The sequence below is a fragment of the Pelmatolapia mariae genome, linkage group LG6 (genome assembly GCF_036321145.2).
Source record: "Pelmatolapia mariae isolate MD_Pm_ZW linkage group LG6, Pm_UMD_F_2, whole genome shotgun sequence".
NCBI classification, from domain to species: Eukaryota; Metazoa; Chordata; class Actinopteri; order Cichliformes; family Cichlidae; genus Pelmatolapia; species Pelmatolapia mariae.
The window spans coordinates 18,613,145-18,635,854 of NC_086232.1; the positions used below are offsets into that span (position 1 = coordinate 18,613,145).

A 22,710-nucleotide genomic window follows, 5' to 3' on the forward strand; every position below is an offset into this window, starting at 1 on the left:
TTTTTGCTTCAACTAAGAGTTCCACCTAAACTCTTCAACCTGATTGGTGGAATCGTGGATAGTTTGGTTGAGCTATAGCTTCATGACCGTATGATGTGTGGTTTCGCCAGCAGATGGCAATGTGAATTAACAATTATCAGGATCCCGGCTCATTTGCTATATGTAGGGTATCAGACGTGAAACAGATTCAAAACATTGATGCTGAGATAGTAAATATGTCACTTTTAGGACATACAGAGCTTGAGTATATGTGACATTTGTTTTACATAAATTTTGTCTGGCCTATTTAAGAAACGTTTGGGTTATTGCTTTCAGTGAAATGGTAAATGGGATTTATTCCCATTTCCACTGGATACAGAGGCCTGTATGTAGAACAGTAAAGAGTTTATTTTGTTTGACTCCCAAATGAGGCTGTGCAGAAAGGATCCAGAACAACACTAAGAACAAAACTATGGGTTTATTTCTGTTCCTATTTTAAACAATTTCTATATAAATTCATAGAAATGCACTGTCTATATTTGGGCAGGACTACAACATATCAGAGGACTAAACAAAGCTTTAAATTGGGATTATTTATTGTCTCTTGTTTATTCCATTTACTTTCAAAACCAAGCCAAAGATGAACATTTGTGGGTAGAAGTTGCTTTATGGGTATTATTTTCTTTAAATAATAAAAGTTTAAAAGGAGCCCTTTTCTTTTTATCCTTTCTTCTTTGATTGTATTTGTATGTGCAGACGTATGAGTGTGGTTCTCTGTAAAAATGAGGGGAGGCAGAACTTTCCTTTCTGTCGCACCATGTCTACACTGCCCCACAGTCACAGAAATCACTGGCTGTTGGAGGACAGATTGTTCATGAATTTTGTATCGATCCTTTTGGCTTTTATGAATTAGAAATAGTCTTTACCACAAGTAGCGCATGCGAGTGCCATGGTGGGTAGCTTGGAGGGATTGCCATGCAAAGTGGCATACAGGGTAGAGCCATGTAAGGGCAGGGTAGATAAACATATGCCGTGTTCGATCAAACCCAAAATCATACTTTAGCATAAAGGATGTGGCGTCCATCGAGTCAAAGTGAATTGCAGCCATAAGTGCAGTATCTCGTACGGTATAAATGGCAAATGAGATGAACAGAATGGATGGGTCTGCGGAATGATAATAATAATAATCAATACAGAAAAAAGGAGACATACTGTCTGGTTGCTGATGCATCAGACAAAGTGCACCTCCTTTGTCAAAGAAATACGTAAGACTGCAGTAGTTCAACAATTACTTATTTATCTTAATATGTCTGCCAAAGGCCTTTGTGTCAGGAAATGTTTAGACTCACTCTCACCACTTATATTATTGTTCAGGAACAGAAACACGGAGAGGAGGGAATCAAACACGTTCTTCCAAGTCACACAACATCTATCTATCTATCTATCTATCTATCTATCTATCTATCTATCTATCTATCTATCTATCTATCTATCTATCTATCTATCTATCTATCTATCTATCTTTCTATCTATCTATCTATCTATCTATCTTTCTATCTATCTGTGTGTGCGTGTGTCTGTGTGTGTGTTCCTACATGACCAAAAACAAGTTAATTTTTATTTTTATTCATTTCCATGTACTACATTGCTGTGAGTTCTCTGTATTTTTATTTGTTTGCATTTTTGATTGATTTTTATGAAAATAAATTCAACTTATAATTCAACATTGCTCTTCTGGAGTTGTTTGCTTGTTTAGTAATCCAACCTTGGTCTCAAGCTTTAAGAAACTCTGTTCTAATATAACCAGTCAGCTTATGTTTGGAGTCTTACACTGGATGTAGTTATTGTTGGATCTTGTAGTTAAAGTTATTTTAAAACAGACTTCACTTACCGTAAATAGATCCCATAAGCCAATAAATAAATAAAATAATAAAATAAATATCTGTGAAAGTAACTAATTCCTCTTCTTATTTTTTTATTAAGAAAATATTATTAATAGAACCAATAAAAGCAACTATATATATAATTTAAAAAAAATGTATTAATCACACGTATTGTAAACCATATTTTAAAAATATCTATATGTTAAAATAAGAAACAGATTAGGACACAGTAATGGTAAAAAGGAAGTACATCTTGTTCCAATTCTAAAGTTGTAATGTCAGGATATAATAACAATAATCTGATTCTTAGCAGATCTTTAAATTAGGAAAACCTGAGATGAACAGCAAAAGATGATATGACACCATTTTATGATTTATTAAAAAAAAAAAAAACTGAGCCAAAATGTGAATTGTGTATGAAAAACTAAATACAACCTTACTGCTTCCATAGGAATTAAGAGGCTAAGTAGCAGGCAGGTGCTGATAATCATAATGATTGATAATCAAATATGTGTGAGTACATATGATCAGCAGATGTTTTGCCAGTTTTGTAGCCTGAAGTCTTTTAGGTGTGTGTGTGTGTGTGTGTGTGTGTGTGTGTGTGTGTGTGTGTGTGTGTGTGTGTGTGTGTGTGTGTGTGTGTGTGTGTGTGTGTGTGTTAACACAAGGCCAAGGATGAAAAATATCAGCAATGATCTCAAAGAACCAATTGTTGCTGCCCATGAATCTGGGAAGGGTTAAAAGGCCATTTCCAAATGATTTGAAGTCCATCACTCTACAGAGAGAAATATTATTCACAAATGGAAAATATTCAATGCAGTTCTTCCCAGGAGTGAATGTCCCAGGAAATTCAACTCAAGGTCAAAGCAAAGATAAACTGCAAAAGAAAAAAAACCAAGAGCTAAATCTCAGACTCTATAGGCCTCAGTTAGCATGTTGAATGTTAGAGTTCATAACAGTACAATTAAAAAAAAGACTGAGCAAGTTTAGAAGGGTTGCCAGGAGAAAGTCTGCTCTCTAAAAAGAACATGGCAGCACAGCTTAGGTTTTCAAAATTGCAAATGAACAAACCACTCAAATGAATAATGTCCTTTGGACAAACAAGACCAGAGTGGAGCTGTTTGGAAATGTTTGACAACACTGTGTTTGGCAAAAATCAAACATAACATATCAGCACAAACACCTCATACCAACTGTCAAGCATGGTGGGGGAGTGGTGATTATTTGGACTTGGTTTGCATCCATGGGACCTGAATACTGTGCAGTCACTGATGACTGAACACCTCTGTGTTCAGTCATCAGAGTAGTCTAAAGTCAAATGTAAAGTCTGTTTGACAGCTTAAGCTTGGGCCAAATTTGGTCTTGCAACAAGACAATGATCCCAAGCACAGCAGAAAATCTACATGAAAAAGAAAAAGAATCAAGTTGCAATGGCTGAGTCAAAACCAAAGCCGTATTCTAATGCTGTGGTGGGACCTTTAGAGAGCTGTGCATAAATGAAAGCCTGCAAAATTTAATGAACTGATGTTGTAAAGAAGACCACAAGAATGTGAGAGACTGATGAAGACAATAATGCCAAGTTCTTGATACAAAAGATGTTCCTGGATTTTCGTTTTCACACATTGATTGCATTTCGGTTTATTTTTTGTTAATGACACAATGACAGGGTGTAAAGCTGTGTTTTGCAGTTCATCTGAGGTATTATTTACTTAAGTTTAACACCTGCCAATGACCAGATTTTAAAAAGTTCTTTTGTGATCTGTAAAACCTTAGGACTGAAAGAGCATGTGCATTTCTTTTTACCATGACTATATAGGATATGACTGCTTCACAGACTTGACACTAAAACTCTTGGGTCTTTCCAAATTAAAAGAAAATGATATTGTTTGTGTCATCCTGTCTAAGAAAAAAATCTTTCAAAAATAGGAATTTCTTTAGATTATATGAAAGGGTCTTGATAACACGTAGCCATCACATATATTTGCCTTGAACATTGACTAGTTTTTAACATATTTTTACTGTATCCACCAAATCAGAGTTAAGCTCTGCTTGGACAAACACTCTGGATCTTTCAGATCCTCTATTTGTTTTGAGGCTTTATTTAATTCGCTGCTGGCAGAAGACAAGATTCCCACCAAATTCTCTCCTGGCTTATTTTTTATTTATTTATTTTTTTGTCTCCACTTCATTGAACTGTAACATATGACATTTTAGTGACTGCAGTTTTGAGGAATTTCTTCCGAGTTACGGGAAACCAGTTGTGATATAATGCAAGGAATATGAAACTGTGTCATAAAGTTCATGACCAGGCTGAGATTTATCGCCAATAGCTGAAACATAAACCAGGCCAATGTCTGATAAACCGTGACTGCTACAATGGCCTGTTGGTCTTGGATGATTTTGACTTTGTATATAGGGTTACACAGTTCTGGTAACTGTCTGCTGTTGAGTGTGATGGAGTGTAATCTTGGGTTATTGACACATTTGCTCACAGCCAAATTGTCAAAAAAATACAGATTTAGGGAAGCAGTGCTTAGATGCATTTAGACAATTAAAGCCATGCTAAAGACAGACTAAAACGAGGACTGCACAACTATGCAAACTATGCCGCTAATGGTCAAACTTTTCAGTCCTCTGCCCTACCCTCTGAGAGAGTGAATTATAAGTATCACATTCCCACCATCCAAGCCGTTCCACATCCTCTCTCCTGACATTCGCAACCCTTAGGGCTTGAGTGCCAAGCAGGTCAGTGTGTTTCAAATCACTCCCAGACGCCTCTTTCTCACAGTTGCAGATGAGAAACAGGAGGGGAGGGGGGACCTTGACTTCTTAGAGCAACCCAACACAATGGCTGAGTAAACGTCCTTGTTTCCTACGATGGAAATTGATTTATTGGTATAAGCAGCAGCATTAACATGAGGTTAACACGTTAAATCAGTGACAACAAACATATATGAAATCCATTTTTCTACAGATTATTATGAATAGCTTTTGAGTAGTGGTAAAATAACACCGTACAGATATAAACTGATCTATACATAAGTGTGCAAAACACTCCAACTAAAGAAGTGCTAGTATTTGCAGACACAGCACACACTCACACACATGATAGTGCACATTCAAAGTCACACAGGTTTACGGGTATCTCTCATAGATGTAGAACACCAGAAAGGGGCTATTCTGTCCTGTTTCCTTCAATTCAAATGCAATTTAATAAAACTTTATTGATCCTGGAGGTTGACCCCGAAGGAAATTGGGTCCTTAGCATATCGCTGCCATCTTACTGGTGGCTCCATGACAGAAAAAAAATATTATGTTGATATTCACATAATGGAGAGCCTACCAGCTGCAACACTTGTTTGTGACTTCTGTTGCATTGCATACTAACCCGTGAGTAAGATGGCAGAGAGTTTACAGCTTATTGCTCAGTCTTTGGGTCCTTCTAGATCAATGGTGTTCACACATCAAATAGAATAAGGCATTATAGTTGTTTTGTGGTGGGACACGGGTTCCACATAAAAATACTTGATCATCATTTTGGGAAATGCTCGTCTTCACTCTTCTGGCATGGTTGAGTTGAAAAGAGATACAGTACAAAGCTTAAGCCATCAGTTTGTAAATGTAACGGATGTAAACACAGGAAGAAACTAGCAGCGATTCGGATTTCTGGGAATATGAATGGAATTTTGCAAACTAATCTCAGCTTTGGCACCAGTGATCGGCAGTGGGATCAGTGAGGTGATCAGCAGTGGGGGCTAGGATTGCTGTTTCTTGACACATGATTGGAAAATATACAAAAAGGCTTACACATGCAACAAGAGCTTTGGTTGTCCACTAGAGGCCCATTGTGAGTAAGCCCATAAAGCAATGGGCTCGTAGCCTCTAAGCTCTAGGTTAGGTTAGTTCATCTAGGAAATAACTGCACACAGTTGAGAAACAGTCCAGATTTGAACAAGAATGTTCTTTACATAATTAGCTATTACATACAGGCTAACATGGCTAAACTTGATACATGATTCAGTTTATTTTTCAGTCATTAGCTTCAGTGAAAATGCTTTGAAAACATCTGAAGCCAGTGTAGCCACACCTCTTATTTTCTTTCGATACCACTTATAAAAGTAAAACAGATACTATGATTTAACATGAAGTCAAAATATGTTTTGGAGATATAGAGGTATTATTAGCTAGCTTAATGTTCTTTTCTGTGACCCCTTTGAGTTAGTCTTGTTCTACCAGTGAAGCATGTAAGTATACATGGATGTGTTATATAAATGGCAAAATGTGTTAAAATGGAGGTGGACCTTTGGTTTTGGACCAAGTCAGGCCCCCTGTTTTCCCTTGTTTCCTGTCGTAGCTTCACAGTGACGGCCAAAAACAAGTACAGTGGTCCCTCGTTTATCGCGGTTTAAGTGAAAACCGCGAAGTAGATAACTTTATTTTTTACAATTATTATAGATGTTTTAAGGCTGTAAAACCCCTCACTTATACACTTTTCTCAGACAGGCATGAACATTTTTACACTTTTTTCTGTTGTTTAAACACTCTGAAATTTCAAACCTTGTAGAAAAATAAGTGCAGTATTATAGAATGAAACCAAAGGCATCCGCAGCACACTGCTAGCGATAGAAGATTTATGTAAATTTGACAAGCTGAACGCATTTTGTACTGTGCAGGAGACACAGCACGAGAGCGATTGACAATAGTCTACCGCCAATCAGGACGCAGAACACAATGTGCTGTAAAAAAAACCAACCAAACAAACAAAAAGCACGCAAAATTGCCCACACAAAAATCCGTGGAACAGCGAGGTCGCAAAAGGTGAACCGCGTTATAGTGAGGGACCACTGTATACACATTTCCCAAAATGCAAACCCACCTCTAAATGTGGAGTGTCTATCATCTCACAAAACATTCTTTACCTATGTCATTATAAAGGTAAGATAGGCTGAGTAAAAATATTGTTACTGCAGTCTAACACTTTATAAAATTGGTCATTACATGAGTATATATTTGCATTGGGTTATAAAGCAGAGATGTCAAGAAAACTGTTGTATTTGTATGTTGAAATTCACAGTGTTATAGGAATCTGTTTTGTTCAATGGTCAGACTTGTGGTTACTCTTTAATCTACCTCATGTTAGTCATTTGTATGACGTGTGTTAAAATACATTGTTGCACATTAACTGTTTGCTCTAAAACCTGCAACCCAATGTTTCCTGATGTGTCAGCTGCTTTAACAGAGGATCTGACTTTTTGTGAAGTCTACTGTGCAGTATGCTCACTAGAAACTAGAAAAAAATTGTGTTTTTGTCAGTGATTTTGTTCAGATACATCCAGAGTGCACCCCTTTCTTGATAACTCAAAAAAAAAAAGCAGTGGAACTTAAACATCAGGCGAATAAACTTTAAAGTCATCCTCTAGTTTATACCACATAGTAGCTCAGGGAATAATAAGTATGAGCCAAATACACTGTACAACAACTGTCACTAGCATGCTTTCCTGTTTTTCATTATCAGTAAGTAGCAAACTCCAGGGGACTCATCACTCGTCATCCCCTCTGACGGAGAACAGTCAGCTTTTTCCTTCCTGCAGCATCCTTCCCAGTGGTGCTGCCCTTTACAGGAATAGCACACTTGGCTCCTGATAGAGAGCAATTTATAGTGAGGCTCAGCTGCTTCCCTTTAAAAGTTCTCCTCCTCCTGCTTTCCTCCTCCTTCTTCTTACAAGCTACAGAGTCACTGTCCGTGGGTGTGGGAACAGAAGGAGTTTGTTGGAGGAAGTTTAGTCTGCTGAGAGACTCAGGAAACACCAGCGTATTGAAGTTCCCCAATCCATTTTCATCCCTTTTATTCCAGTTCCTAATACATGCCCGCCATATTCATGTTTTGCTTCTGCAGTCCTCAGGTAGATTATTATCTGAATGTGTACATTTTTTTGATTTATGTATTATAATATGAGTATTGGTCACATTTTAAGTGCTTGATGGGGATACAGAAAAGCTTCAAAGACACTCCTCAGCCGGGAACTCAGTTGCTGTACTTTCTGATGCCGCGGTCAGTGTGGAAGTTGTTGGGCTCTGGACTTTTACACTGAATACTGGTGCCATTCATGGGTCCGGTGCTGTTCAGCTGATTGTCGGAGTAACACCAGCAGCACAAACACGACTTGGAGAACATGTGAAGAGAGGAAAGGGAACATTTAAACATGGCAGCGTTTGCAGACAGGATTTTTCACTCGTGTAGATCACATTTCTCGTTTGCTCCTGCAACTCCTTTCACATGCAAGCTTGAAACATGGTTGATCTCAGTCTCTGTCTCTTTGACATAAACTAACTCGTGACCTCGGCCAGTAAAATTAGTACATAAATCATCAGGCTGCTTTTACATTTTGGTTACCAAAAGTCATCACAAGCTAAGAGTTGTTTGCTTTCCCAGCCTGACTAAAAACATTAGAAGAAGTGTGGGTGTGTGGAATAAAAAAAAGAGTGATTTTGCGTGCATGCCACATGTGTATATATCCATGCCTACTATACCTTGAAGCAATTTTTGAACTTCTTGCTGACAAAGTAGAGGATAATGGGATTTATGCAGGAGTTGATTGTTGCAAGGTTGATGCCAAAGTAGTCCAGGATCAACAGGAAACTGAAAACAGAGAACAGGAGAAATATTGAAGAAATAATTTTCAAACATTTTTGGAAGCCTAGCTTCCAAAGAAGCTAGTGACACCCTGAGTTAAATTGGCCCGTGCGCTCCCATACTCTTCTTCCCAGTAGATTTTTGAGGACCTTGTTTGTCAGAAGTCTATTCTTCTAGAAACTCACTTGAGCAGCTCACATCGCACTTTCTCTTCCTGGTTGTAAATCATCTTCTTAAGAATCCTGCTGAGGTGCAGTGGGAACCAGCAGAGGGCAAAGATGAGGACGAGGGAAAAGACAGCTTTGGCCACCTCTCTCCTCTGCAGAGGGAAACAACAGATTACTGTGTAGTCTGAAGATGATGTTTAGGTAATGAAATGTCAAATGTTAAAGCAATGGAATAAACACTGGGATTATATTTAGAGAGAAAAGGCTATTTAGAAATGTTGTTGAACCTGTTTGAGGTGCTCACTGAGAGCGATCCGGAGGCTGCCATTCCTGCGGTTGAGCATCTCGCAGGTCATGAGAGTGTAGAAGATAGCTGTACAAATCAGTGGTACACAAAAGTAGAAGCCAAACAGCCACCAGTCCTTTGCATCTCTGTAGAACTAGAGAGCAACAAGCACAGTGACGCAGTTAGTTATGAAAAACTGCAATAAATTCATGTTTTACTGTGACCTGGGAGTTTGAGACTAGGGAGTTGAAGGTTTATGACCTACTGGGACTCCAGACCGCCGAGCTCCACACATTTCCCATACATACATATTTATTAATGCCCCTTAAGCTTATCCTTGCACATACAATAATGTGAAAAAGTACTTTTTGGCTCACTCTTCTTTACAATGTTGCTTCAGTTCATTGAGGTCTGTGCGAATTTGTTGATGCACAGTTCTCTTAAAATCCCACCGCAGCATTTATTTTTTATTGCTTTTTCTGGTATGTTTGGGATCATTGTCCTGTTGTATGACTGAATTTTCAGACAGATGGCTTGACATTTGACTCTAGAATACTTTGGCATACAGAGGAGTTCAGTGCTGACCTCAATGACTGCCAGGTGCCCAGATCCTGTGGCTTCAAAAAAAGCCCAAGTCCTCACCACTCCACCATTGTGCTGACAATTGGTATGAGGTGTTTGTGCTGATATCGCGTGTTTGGTTTTTGCCAAACATGGCATTGTCAAACATGGTCAAACTTTCCACTTTGGTCTTGTTTGTTCAAAGGACATTGTTCCAGATGTCCTGTGGTTTGTTCAGATGCAACTTTGCAAACCTAAATTGTGCTGCAGTGTTCTTTTTAGAGAGAAGAGACTTTCTCCTTACTCCACTTCCTTTCTCTTTCCAAACAAGCTGTCCTTGTTCAGTCTTTTCCTAATCGTACTGTCGTGAACTTTAACATTTAACATGCTAACTGAGGCCTGTAGCTCCTGGGGTTTTGGCAGCCTCTCTGAGCATTGCACCTTTGGGTGAATTTGCTGGCATGTTCACTCCTGGGAACACTGGAAACTGTCTTAAATGTTTTCCACTTCTAAATAATCTTTCTCTCTGGCGAATGAAGGACTTGAGATTCTTTGAGAAATAGCCTTCCCAGAGTAATGAGCAGCAACAATTTGCCTCTCTGACACTGTGTGTACTCCTTGGCATGGCGTTAAAACACACCTGAATGCTCTAGACCAGCAAACTGCTGAATTTTCTGCTTTTATAGAGGTGCTCACATTTGCTGAGGATCAGTTAATCAAGTGTCCTCTTAATTCCTATGGAAGACTTTTTTTAAACCCGTTAAAACCAAGCGTATCGGATTTGATACATGTGTTTTTGTGAGTTATTGAGACTTCTACATCATCAGCGTGACTTTTTTTTACCCTCAAAAAATCATATAAATTGCATGACAAATTTTTAATGACTGCAAAAATATGGCTTATGTAGCAAATGTGATACAAATTAAACCTCTTTTATCTATTTTTATACATTTTGTCTAAAGGTTCGACAAACACTCCGTTATCAAAAAATGAAAGATTTCTGGTGGTTATTTCATGGTTCAGGTTTTAAAGGGTTAAAGACTTTATGCAGTTTCTGCACTTTAATCTATAGTTCCATTTCATCAGCTATTCACATGGCCCTAACATTTAAAAAAAGCCTAAATAAGATGTCATATGTGGTGTTGGGCTATGGAAGTAAACTGAAAATCATTAAACTGGACTTCATGCTATAGTAGAATCTATGCTTTTGTAACCGAAACAGTTCTCCTCACACCACTACCAGCCTCCCCCTGTACTCCAGTGTTAATGAAGTCCATGTGAATGCTGCTCTGTACACAGACTGTGTAGCAAGTCTGAAATCAAGCCGTTCTAATTACACTGTGTATAATAAGAGCCTCTGGTTTTCTGTGGTTCTAAAAAAAATATGCTAAATATGCACTGTTTCAAAACCCTACAAATCAGACCAAACCTTATTACACCAAGTTTTCCTGGACTCTTTCACTTCGTAGAACCACTTCAGGTTTCGGTATCTTGTGCTTTCTGGACAAAACAGAATTTGGTTTCTTTCAAAAAATATCCTATTTCATTGCTATTAAACAATGGCACAGACTTTAGCACTGTATTGATATCTGGGAGAGATTACCTCAAGGGTATGCACATGTGGCCTCAGCCTGAGGCCACAGGTCTGTGTAATTGCACTTGGCCTGCAATCAATTACGTGGTCCAAAATTGTGAAACAGGGCATAATCACTAAGAAAGACTAAGACGGCCAGGTCTATTCCTTTAATATTCACTGGAACGGATTCATGGCTGTATTCAAATTTTCTCAAGGTCTAAACATGCTTTACTGGGGCACCAATGCTTTAAAAACATGCGCCCATATATAATAAAAATAGCACACCAGTGCACCAGCTGTCCATTAGAAACACTTACCGACTCCAAACGAACAATACAATGCTTTTAAGATGATGGCAATGAGCATGATGGAACTATTATGCTGATCTTACACTCTGAGTAGTTCTCCCACGTATGTGTATCCCAAGTCAACAGTCCAGGATGATCATTTTGTCTCTACATTACAGAATTCAACAATTCTTTTTCACATCCTGGCTTTAGCGCAGTCTAAAAAGTTGGGCACAAAATGCAATTTGGTAAATGGTCTGTATTTGTATAGCGCTTTACTAGTCCCTAAGGACCCCAAAGCGCTTTACACATCCAGTCATCCACACACTGGTGATGGCAAGCTACATTGTAGCCACAGCCACCCTGGGGCGCACTGACAGAGGCGAGGCTGCCGGACACTGGCGCCACTGGTCCCCTGACCACCACCAGTAGGCAACGGGTGTCTTGCCTAAGGACACAACGACCGAGACTGTCCAAGCCGGAGCTCGAACTGGCAACCTTCCGATTACAAGGCGACCTCCCAACTCTTGAGCCACGATCGCCCCGCGATTTATTTAATTTCTTTAAAGGGATGGCAAAGTGGTAACAGCGTACCTTCATGAAGGCACTCCCGGGGTTAAGCATGCAAGTGCGCATGGTTTTGTTGCCATAGTCGAAGGTGATTATGTCGAAACCGATGGCCTCCGGCACTGCCAGGATGAGTGAAAGCACCCAGATGGACACGATCTCAATGACGGTGATCAGAGGGATGCCCACGCCCTGCACTCTGCTCCACGATGCCACAGCCCGGTATCTGTGACACAGCAGGACACAAAGTTATCACCTGGCATATGGCTTTTTATGCCATAACTGTTACACACAATGAGCTGCTTAGATTAAAGCACCGGCTGATTTTAAGTTACTGCAGTAATGACTGTAATTACTGCAGTTATCCTTGCAGCACCCTAGGACACAAATAATATAAGACGAATGTAAAATGTCAGTTTAATGTTTAAAACAGGTCAGCAAGAGTTCAGCTGTGTGATAGAAATGTAATATTAAAGTAAAGTCATCACTTTCTTCATCTCTCCTGATTGACAAAGCTAACAAGAGCTTCCTTATGCATGGCAGCACACCAAGCACAACAAACTGCTCAGTCAGCAAACACTATCAAAATGTTAAGAATTCATGAGCAGAGATGATCAATTGTTTATTTTAAATATCTAATATTTATATTTTTGTGAAGCCTCCAAACAGACTGGCCCATGTTGGCAGAGGGGTCTGTGTGTTGGCTTGTGTTTCCCGTGCACTGAATACTTGTTTGCTTGTTTGTTTCATTAATGGAAACCACTTGTCGAAATGTTTTAGTAAAATCGGGCATCAAGATTTTATAGCAAAAACAATATATTTTTCATGACACATTTGAATTTCTCTGTTGAACAACATGGTGGCATTTATATTTTACTAAGTGGTAATGTATCCACCTTTTCCTCTTCCTCCAACATTGAAAGGATACAAAAGGGACTCGAGCACTTTCATAATACACACACACACACACATGCACAGATGAAGATATGCTACACATTTCCTGGAAACAAATGGAGAGCATCTGCACTTGAACTACAACCGTACAGCGCTGCAGCCTGGCTTTTCTCATAACAGAGGTCATTAATATTGTCTTCTTATAGCTGAGCCCCGGTGCTCTAGGTGAGCCTCTTATCTATAAAGTTGAGCGTAGTAGATAATATGAGATGACCGTGAGCTTCAGCACTTCATGATCATCAATTATTCATTAAGGAAATTCTATTAAGGTGCTATTAAAAAAAGAACTTGTCAATATGCTTGCAATCAACATACTGTAGACTAATGTTAACATCAGAAGTAATGTGTGCAGCTTTTATATAATATACAACTCCATAAAAGAAGTAAAGAGTCTCTTTTTTGAGGGGGTTGCAGTGAAGCAATAGAAAAGAAAGTAAAGGGATGACTCTTGAGTGATTATGCACAATCAGTACTGACGTAGTGTAGCAAGTTTCCTGGAACAGATGATCTTAGCATTCCTGCCATTACCCTGAAATCCAATCGAAATGCTCATACATTTTGTTGAAATTAATTCCAGCATCTCCTGTTTATGTTAGAAAAAAATATTTGCGAGCAACTAATCTAAAGCAATGTTCTCTTGTGCCGAGCACAATATGGATTAATTGGCACGGCTGGTCGGCCAAATCGAATTTGTTTAATTTTCTTTCCAGTTGTTTGGCTGCTGTTTTCAGCTTCTACTTTTTCCATCTAAGAAAAGCGTACGCCGATGATCGTGCATGTTTCTGCGCAGAGCTCTGGCTGGGTGAAAGAATGTAAGCTCTGTGGGAAGCTGCTGCTTTTAATAATGGGGAAAAAGCAAAAACTGGTTCACTAGTTAATAAAACTGAAGTTCACACTTAAGCAAATACACGCACAGATGTCAGATGTACAGTGTGAGCTTTTTAAATGCCAGATCCTCATATAAGAGCTCTCTACTATGTGACTGAGCAGTGTGGCAGTGTGGCAACACTGACCTGTCAACGCTGAGGGCGCACAGGTTGAGCACTGTGATGCCCACAGATGCTTTCTGCAGGAAGGGAACAAACTTACAAAGGCACAGGCCCACAATACTGTCATCGAATGGGAAGCGTGATGCCAGGAGCTGGAAAATATAGAAAAAAAGGAAAGGATTTAAATCCCATTTAATACGTATTCTTTACGCACACCAGCAAAACTCACACTTCCCTGATGTATCATTAAAAAGTAAATAATTTTCTTTGTCTTCACATGCATTTTACAAGCCTGCTGTTACTGTAGTTTTCCCGACTAAAATGGATCCTTTTGCATAATTAAGACCTTCCTAGTGGATTTTACTTTGAAGCCCGTCAAAGATCCGACAGTGTCATCTTAACATCACTGTCAGTCTGTCAGGGACCACTTCCAATATTGGAGAAATCTCAATATTGGCTTTCTACTTTTATCACTAGTGTCTAACAGTTGTTTTCTACTACTCCTTCCTTTGATAAAATTAGTCAGGGTCACGTAAGCACTTTGACACTGAAGTGTTTTTTCAGCAGCACAAAAGTTTTACAAAGCAAAACAAAAGACAGTGTTTCTGGAAACAATGTCTTTGCCCCAAGGAAGACAACAGGAGGTTTCAACATTGTAGATGTGGCTCTTTCTTTGTTTATGCATAAACTGCTCCCCCATGCAGAAGGATTGTTGTTTCCTCTTTGCACATGTGTTGCTCAGACTACAAAGTCACTCTGCCCTCAAAGTCCCAAGATAATTTTAACCAGGTGCTTTTTTTTTCTTGGTTAAACCACATCCTATAATGAGCTCAAAGGATCAGGTTGACTGATCGCTTCATTTTGCCATCATTCTTTATTATTGCAAAAAACCATGACAGTGTTTACTGAAAGAAATCAAACTAAAGCAGGGGGCCCTGTAATGATTTAACATAGTCATTCACATCCTGAAGAGGTCCCAGCGTAAACAAAAGCGTCGAGTCAAACCAAACTGAAACGAGCTGCAGTTGTGCTCTCGTGACAGTGTCTTTTAAAGATGCTGATAATCATTAAAAGACTGTTTAACATGTTTAACAGTTGCTTATTTGGGTAAAACTAATAATAATAATTATAATGCTCATAAGGACAAGAATAAAACCAGTCGATTTCAAACATGACCAACCGTTAAGCTCTCATGTTCCTATTTAACCTCACTTTTATTTGGATTATAAAGTACAATAAGTACAAAAGTTATTTATCACTTGTGGAGCAGTGAGATTTGAAAACAAAACAAAAAAAACCAAATTCCAGATAAGGGTTCATGACTAATGTCTCAGGTCAGCGCAAGGCCAGTGATGTGTGTGACTACAGCCTGATTCTTATGTTTAGTTATGTCAGCCATACCGCTGCTTGTCTCATCGCCACACGAAGACGATAACAACCTGACTGATTAGGCTTTCCCATCTATTTGTACACTCACTCAGGCCCTTTCCCCTCACCCCCCTCTCTCCTCTTCTCCAGCCTGCCTGTAATATTCCACTTTATCTGTGCATATCGCCTTCGCTGTCCCTGCATTTCATCATATTCACAGTGAGACGTGTCACTCAGCAGCCTTGACGTGAAAATAAGAGTTTAGAGTAAGCAAAAAAAACTGTACCTTGTACACATTGATGGGTATATCAATGACAATGTAGATAAGGTCGCCCAGGGCCAGGCTGGCAATGAGGGCATTGGGTCCATTCCTCATGCATTTGTGCTGGTATATTATCCTCAGCAGGGTGGCGTTGCCCACTATCCCGACTACAAAGACTATAATGGAAATGATTGTGTTGATGTATTTAAAATGTGCGTTGATTGAGGTATTTACAGTGCAATTAGGTGGTTTCTTTACTGTAGTAACGTTGCCAGAGCCAGATACCACCGCTTGTGTCCACTGGTGGATGCCGGGCCCCGTGCTTGGACTGACAGTGCTGTAGAGACCGGATTGGAGGGTGGAGTGGACGAGAAAGCTGGAGAGAGGGTCCTGCTCCGCTTCAGCTCTGTTTATCTGGCAGATTCCTCTGGCTGCCATACAGGCCATTAGCAAAAACATATGTCCAGCTAGAGAGCCCATTATGGGACGCATTGAGCGCTTTGATATCACTGACAGAAAGATGGTCCCAATGTATCACTGGTAAGAAGAGAAAACAAACAAAAGGAAGAAAGACGTGGTTATTTTTCGGAAAGCTCACAGTAAATCTGAAAAGACGGTAATGATAGAAGTCAGAGATGACGAGACAGTTTGATGGCCTTAATGTCACTTTCAAAAGCTATGAGGAAGTTCAGCAACATCTTTATGACTTCAAAAAGGTTTTGCCAAGGGGGCACAGATGGATGATGCCAGGAGTAGTTACAGTGAGGATGAGGCATCAACAGAACACGTCGGGGATCTGTTTTGCTCTCAGTCGGTCCTGCAAGAAGCAGCACTTGGTTGTATCGATAATGTTGCGGCTGGACGTTGGGGTTTTATGTCAGCTTGTGCTGTTTTGACAACAAGCCCTTCATGTGAGTTTGATTTCCTATGTTCTTTATTCTCCATCTGTTTCTAATTTCAAAAAGTTTAGACTTGTGGTACTGAGCTTTTTATAGACACGCTGGATTGACTTCTAGTTAGCTGAGTAATGCAAGAGTCCAGGTTAAAATAAAAACCAGATGAAGACCCAAACCCACAGAACTAAGAGGTAGTAGTAGTAGTTTATAACTTGAATCCCTCTTCTTATTAAAAGAAAAAAAACCCCAACCCTACAACAACAACAACAACAACAAACTTTCTGGACAAAATCAGAGTAAGAGAGAAAGTTTTAAACTATCACATCCACAGTGAAGCCCTTTTCATCATGTCACAGTACCGGCAACTCTTATAGCCCAGAGTTCTTCCTGTTCAAAGTCCCAGCTGTCACCAAGTACACAAAGAACTATTTAGCAGCCAGCCCTTCAAGTAGCATCACAGTTTAGCATCAGCATGACACTGCTGGGATCTGTGACAGCACGCAAACTGATCTATCCATAAATAATAAATACATTTGGTTTTCACCTACCGCTTCTAAAATGTCTGCCTGGCCCCCTTGGAAAGCGTCAGGCAAACTTTCAGCTGAAGCCCCCAGACATCTGTATCACATCACATGAGTAATTAACGCACTATCAAAGCCGCAGCGTATCCCACTTGGTTTGAGCAATGCACCCGTCTGCTCTGAGGTGCCTTCGCATTATGGCTCAGAGTTTCCTGTGGAGAGTTTGCAGTACGTCTGAGTGTGTGTGTGCTCAGTTGTGTGAGTCTGAGGTTTTGTGTACCTCTACATGTGTATGTGTGTGGGTGTGTGTGTGTGTGCGTGTCAGAGCACCGCTGAGACACTTTGACTGGGTGGGATAGTAAATCTCCACCTCCCTTTGGTAACAGACTGGGCCCCCTTTGGAAACATCACCCTCCTCTCTTCTCTCTCCTCTCTCTCAGAGGCACCGCCTGCTGACAGTCATCTCCATGGCGCAGCAGCACCCACCCACCCACCCACACACACACACACACACACACACACACACACACACACACACACACACACACACACACACACACACAAGGGCAGGGGCATCTGGGAGCCCAACGCCCCTCCAATCTGCCCCTTTCCTTAAATCCCTCCCACCTCCACTTTCAATCCCCTCTGACTCGCAATATGTCTTGTATACATTACATACAACTGTTTCCTCACACAAAAGGCAGCAGAGATTAGACTGGAAGGAGGAAGACAAGAGGAAGTCAGTGTCCATGTTGTGATGTTGTGTTTGTTTCATCTAAGAGTGGGAAACGGAGACGGGAAGTGGGAGCTAACCATCAGCCAGCCTTTACATCAACATACTACGAGCTGTGTGGGTGGCCGAGCCACATCACACTTTCTTAACTTTTGATTTATTTAAGGTGTGAAAGATATATAATATCTGTTGAATAAGTGATAAGTTAGGGGAAAAGCATTAAACAAGCGTTCTGCTCCATTACCAGACTTCTAAATGAACAAATATTAAATCAACTGGAAATTTCTTTCACCCTTTTTAAGGGGAAAAAACCCCCAAACAGAGGAAAAATAAACAAAATTCCCAAACTGAGTGCTGTCTGAGATAACTAGACGCCTGAGATGGGAGAAGAAGCCATTTCGATGTCAAGCGAGAAGAGTGCTTGTGCATCAGTGTCCATTATGGATTTCAAAATAGTTTATGATGTGAGCTGAGAGCAGGAAGAAGGCTATTGAAGTCACCGCAATCTCTGTTTTGCAATACCAAAAAAGCTGACGCAGCAACCGCACAAAGAGGAAAACACCACTCAGTTGTATGCCATTCCTGATACAGAACCGGCTGCATATAAGCTAAAAATGAAAAACTGTCTTCTCAATAGATTAAATGGCAAAAAAGGCAACAAAAAGTTGTGTTTTATGTTGATTCTGAGCATTTGTGGACTTTCCAAAGTTTTCTTTTGCATAGAAATAAGCCTAAAACTGCACTTTATGTCAAAGGTATTTCATTTATTGGGCATTTTTGAAAAATTTAAGCTGTATCTACGTTACAGCGATACATATACACGCAATTGTTAAGAAGCAGTAGAGAATAGTTTTGTGTGCAACATGCTGTAGAAATCATATATTTATTATTGATCATGCACACACTATATGACGAAAGAAAGAGAAATCCGGGTGAAACGTACACATACATGCACACATGGTATATGCAAGCACTCACTGATTGGCTGTGGCCCCGAGACCTTTGGTGTCAAAGGGCGCTGAGTGAATATCCACTCAGTCTCTATTGTTTAAATATGTTTTCTCCTGAGAATTTTAATTTCTCGTGTGAGGCTCCGTGCCGTAGGTTTGTACAAAGGCTTCCTTCTACCTCCGGTCATCCAAACTAATTGATGAATGGTGAATGACCTCTTTGCAAAAGTGATTAATCACTAATGTGTTATAGTTATGGGTTCAGTAAAGGTTTTTTATTATTATGAGAAAGCATGTCACAAAATATTTTCTTGTTTGCATCATGTCACTATAAAATATTTGTCCTGATAACCTTAACTAATAAAAAAATATTCTATTTTCAAGATGAGGTCAAAATTTTATATTATTGCTACCAAATACAAATTAATACTATGTGTTAAATTCATATATAGTTTAACAATAATATATATATATTTTTTGTGAATAAAACTTTTATGCTTCCTTAGATAAAGTATAATTTCAGCACATATGGTTGATTTTCAGGTACTTTTCCTACAGTCAAATGTGACTTAATTGGGTAATGCCAATATTTACAGCCATCTGAAATTAAAGGGATCGTGTTTTCTTTAATTGTAGTCATGAATATATCATGGCTTCTGAATTAGTTATGGTCAGCAGTGGCGAATATTTAATTTATTGGAACGTGATTTGCTGACGGCATCTGATTTCGTACCCCTATTTTTTTCCCCTCCAAAGTCCCCTGATTGTTGGCAGCTTCTATGACATTTTAACTTTTTTTTTTTTGGAGGGGGGGGGGGGGGGGGGTAGAGTCTTTGTTAGTAAATCCATTAATATATAAATGATGAAACCTTTACCTGCTCCCAGTTGCTTTGGCTTTCATGTTGTTGTTGTGTTGTTGTTTGGATCGTAATCAGGTATTAATGCCATTCTGTCTGAACTCAAAGATGGCAGGCTGCCTGGTAATTCATATGCTTGTTCTCTGATGGCATCTGTCGAAGTGTGCTCTCTGCATATTGGTACATACCCTATGGGAAATTTCAATCCAGCCCCAGACTGAGTGGGATGTAAGCAATTTCTTAACTGGGACACTTGCGTGAAAACAGAAAGAACAGAGAGAGAGAGAGGGAGCGAGAGAGATACTGGGAGAGAGGGACCGAAGCAGAGAGGGAGGGAGAGAATAGGTTTGAGGCCAATCCTACAGTGACAAGCAGTGACAGAGTGAAGAGGGCTCAGTATACTGCCTGGCTTTATTAATTTGGGCCATATGGCTCACGCAAACAAAAAGTTACAGCACAAGTGCAAAAGAAATTTTGACTCTGGATGGAAGAAATTTTCATTGTAGTCTGATTAGTGCCAGCACTTGACTTCATCTGAAATTTATCAATATAATATTAACAGACTATTTTAATTAGAAGGAGGGAAGCTTTGTCAAAGCGGCGATGATGATGACGGCTGATGAAAAGAGCCTGTAGAAAAAATCTGTTCGTGAGAACTCGTCTGTTTTAAAGTTCATGAAACTTTTTACACTGTGGCCTTGAGGCAGTGGCAGTATGTTGTTTTTGTGCAACTTTGGCTATGCTAAATCTGCAGGAAAAACAAATTGTTGGGGTCTGGGACAACTTTATCTTTTGGAACTGCACATTTTCCTCAAAACAGTAATCTAAAATATGACAGTAATCTAGATTTTGTGTCTCATTAGAGAAATAAGGTTAATAAAACTAAAAGCCAGTTTCTAGAAATATGTATATTATTTCCGTACTTGGCTTACAGTACATCTTTACCCAGAGATGGCAGAAAGGAAAATAAAAGGAATACTTCAGATTAGCTCAGACAGCTTGCTGTGAAATGTGAGGTGGCAGCTTGTTTTGCTCTTAAGAATATTGAAGCTTTGCTGATTCATGTCTCAGAAATACATTACTAGACATTGGCTTGGAAAGCCAAATGCTCTCCCACTCTGGCCTGATACTGCTGTGATTCATGCAGAATGTGGTTTGTCATTGTCTTGCTGAAACAAGCAAGTCTGTCTCTGAAAACGATGTCATTTGGCAGCACAGGTTGCTTAGAAACCTGAAGATATTGGTCAGGGCATTACAGCACATTTTTCTGCTTCGAGCTTGATTTGATACGTTTTACTTTTTATATGGTAGAGTTATAAGTTACATTTGCGGATGCGGCAAAAAACTGTTCTCTTTTTTTTTTTTTTTTTTTACAATTTATCAAATCTGTCTTTTTTATCCTTATATTTTATGTAATGCAGAACACCAAGTTCACAGCCATGCGGTGTTGTTTTTTGGCCTTGTGTTTTTGCATACAGAGATTTCACTTTTTTTCTTATGTATTAGTTCTTGTTCAGGACATCTTTAGGACAGTGTGATTGTGTACGTGTGTATGGGTGTGTGTGTCTAGACATCAGCAGCTTATCTGCATTTGCGGCTGTAGTAATGGTGGAGTCCTCAGTATTTACATAGTGCGCTGTTATTAGCAGCTAACTGGCGTTAGCTCTGTTCAGGGTGTAACCCACTTTTTACTCTACGTTAGCAGAGACAAACTCCAGCAAATCTGTGACTCTAAGTTAAACATGCGGTTAAGTGGGTTGATTAAGTTGCATTTTTATGTATTTGACAATTGTTCCTTTACAAGTGACACAAAATCCCCTTAGCAAACGAACTTGTTTGGCGAGAGCATCCAGACTAAATCACGACCTCTTATAAATGTACCTCGGATCTACTCTGCAAGCGCTTCTTTTCAGAAAGGTGTTTGCTTTCCAAACTTTCTAAAAATCAATCTGGAAACAAGTTGGATATGTCAAGAATGGATTTAGGCTGGTATTTTGAACAAGACTTTTCATTTGCTATGAATTTTCAAAACTGTCATCATGCCATGCAAACCCAGTGCTGATGTCTAAACATAGAGCTCTCAGACAACATGGTAACTGATAGCGGAGTCTCTCACAGGGCAGCCTAGACACATTCCTGTTTATAATCTGACTCTTGTTGGACAGAGGCTCAAAGCACTGATAAACTCAGTCTCTGCCCATCTCACTTTGCCTTTCCCTATCAGAAAACCCATGAGTGCATGCTCAAAATTTCTAGGAATAATTATAATTCCATTACACTCTGACCAGTAAACACTTCAGAGAATAAAAATTGACTATTAGATATTTTCTTTTTGGTATTCTTTTAAATTATTGATTTCTTGTGTATGTTCTCTGTAAATCTTCACATTTGCCTAGAGCTGTGGTGCTACTGCGCTGCAAGTCTCACCAAAATGCAGTATAAACAGCCACTGAAGCCGCGATCAACAGTTCGCTGCCTATACTTCAGTTAGGTTACATTTGAAAAACATCTGCGGACAATTTGAACATGGCACGCTACTGGTAAACACAGCTGTAAAGATTAAGTGGCCAAACAGAAGATAACAAACCTCCGTTAAGAAAGACTGATGGGATTTACTTGTTGAATTTCCAGATGTTGCTCCGGTCAGTTACCTGATAATGATCTAATATTAGACGACAATTTCAGCTTCTTTTTAGGAAACTATTCTGGCCCTCAGAAAAATGAAATGGCTGTGCGTTTAGCTACAGGTGGTTGAGCCTAAAATGGTTTACTTCTATCTGAAACACCGACTAGTAAGTTTACATATGTAAGTGACGGCAGTCTGTCAAGAGCTGCCCTCCTGTCTGCCAAACCTGTGCATGTGTTTCTTCCAATCAGTTCCCAACTGCCCATTATATATACAGTTGCTATTTCAATCAGACAAACCTCCTGCCTTGCCCTCCGTCTCTCTCCAGAACACTTAATCCCTCCACTCATTTCCCTTGATTGCTAGCAGTGTTGCTTTCTGCTTTGATGTAGGGCAGTGGGCCCATTTGTATTCCTCTGTTATACTGCCTTATGAAACTACTGAAGGGGATTTTTTGTGTGTGAATGCTTAACATTTATAGATGGTTTTTAGATGGATTTGTGAGTTAAAGGTCGTTGTGGTGCAAACTACTATAAACACCAGTTTAACATAAAAATAAGTCAATAATGGCGACTCAATCCCAAAAATGATTTCAGCTTTTTTTTTCTCCTTTA

The 22,710-nt window shown here is 39.5% G+C and overlaps 1 protein-coding gene across 1 annotated transcript; it reads right to left on the reverse strand.

Moving 5' to 3' along the window:
- Positions 1 to 5,804: 5,804 nt before the first annotated feature.
- ednraa (endothelin receptor type Aa) lies at positions 5,805 to 17,153 on the reverse strand. Its single transcript, XM_063476091.1, has 8 exons — positions 16,958 to 17,153; positions 15,538 to 16,050; positions 13,908 to 14,035; positions 11,968 to 12,166; positions 8,951 to 9,103; positions 8,682 to 8,815; positions 8,394 to 8,502; positions 5,805 to 8,025 (listed from the first exon to the last, which is right to left on the reverse strand). The coding sequence occupies exons 2-8, from the start codon at positions 16,003 to 16,005 to the stop codon at positions 7,888 to 7,890; spliced, it is 1,329 nt and encodes a 442-aa protein (XP_063332161.1). The 5' UTR covers positions 16,006 to 16,050; positions 16,958 to 17,153; the 3' UTR covers positions 5,805 to 7,887.
- Between the last annotated feature and the right edge of the window lie 5,557 nt (positions 17,154 to 22,710).

Excerpts from the sequence above, each read along its gene's own strand:
- ednraa (XM_063476091.1), bottom strand. The coding sequence starts at position 16,005 with ATGCGTCCCATAATGGGCTCTCTAGCTGGACATATGTTTTTGCTAATG. Across the intron at positions 14,036-15,537 it reads TACCCATCAATGTGTACAAG|CTCCTGGCATCACGCTTCCC; the intron begins GTACAGTTTTTT and ends TATATTTTCCAG. Across the intron at positions 8,503-8,681 it reads GTGCGATGTGAGCTGCTCAA|TTTCCTGTTGATCCTGGACT; the intron begins GTGAGTTTCTAG and ends CTCTGTTTTCAG.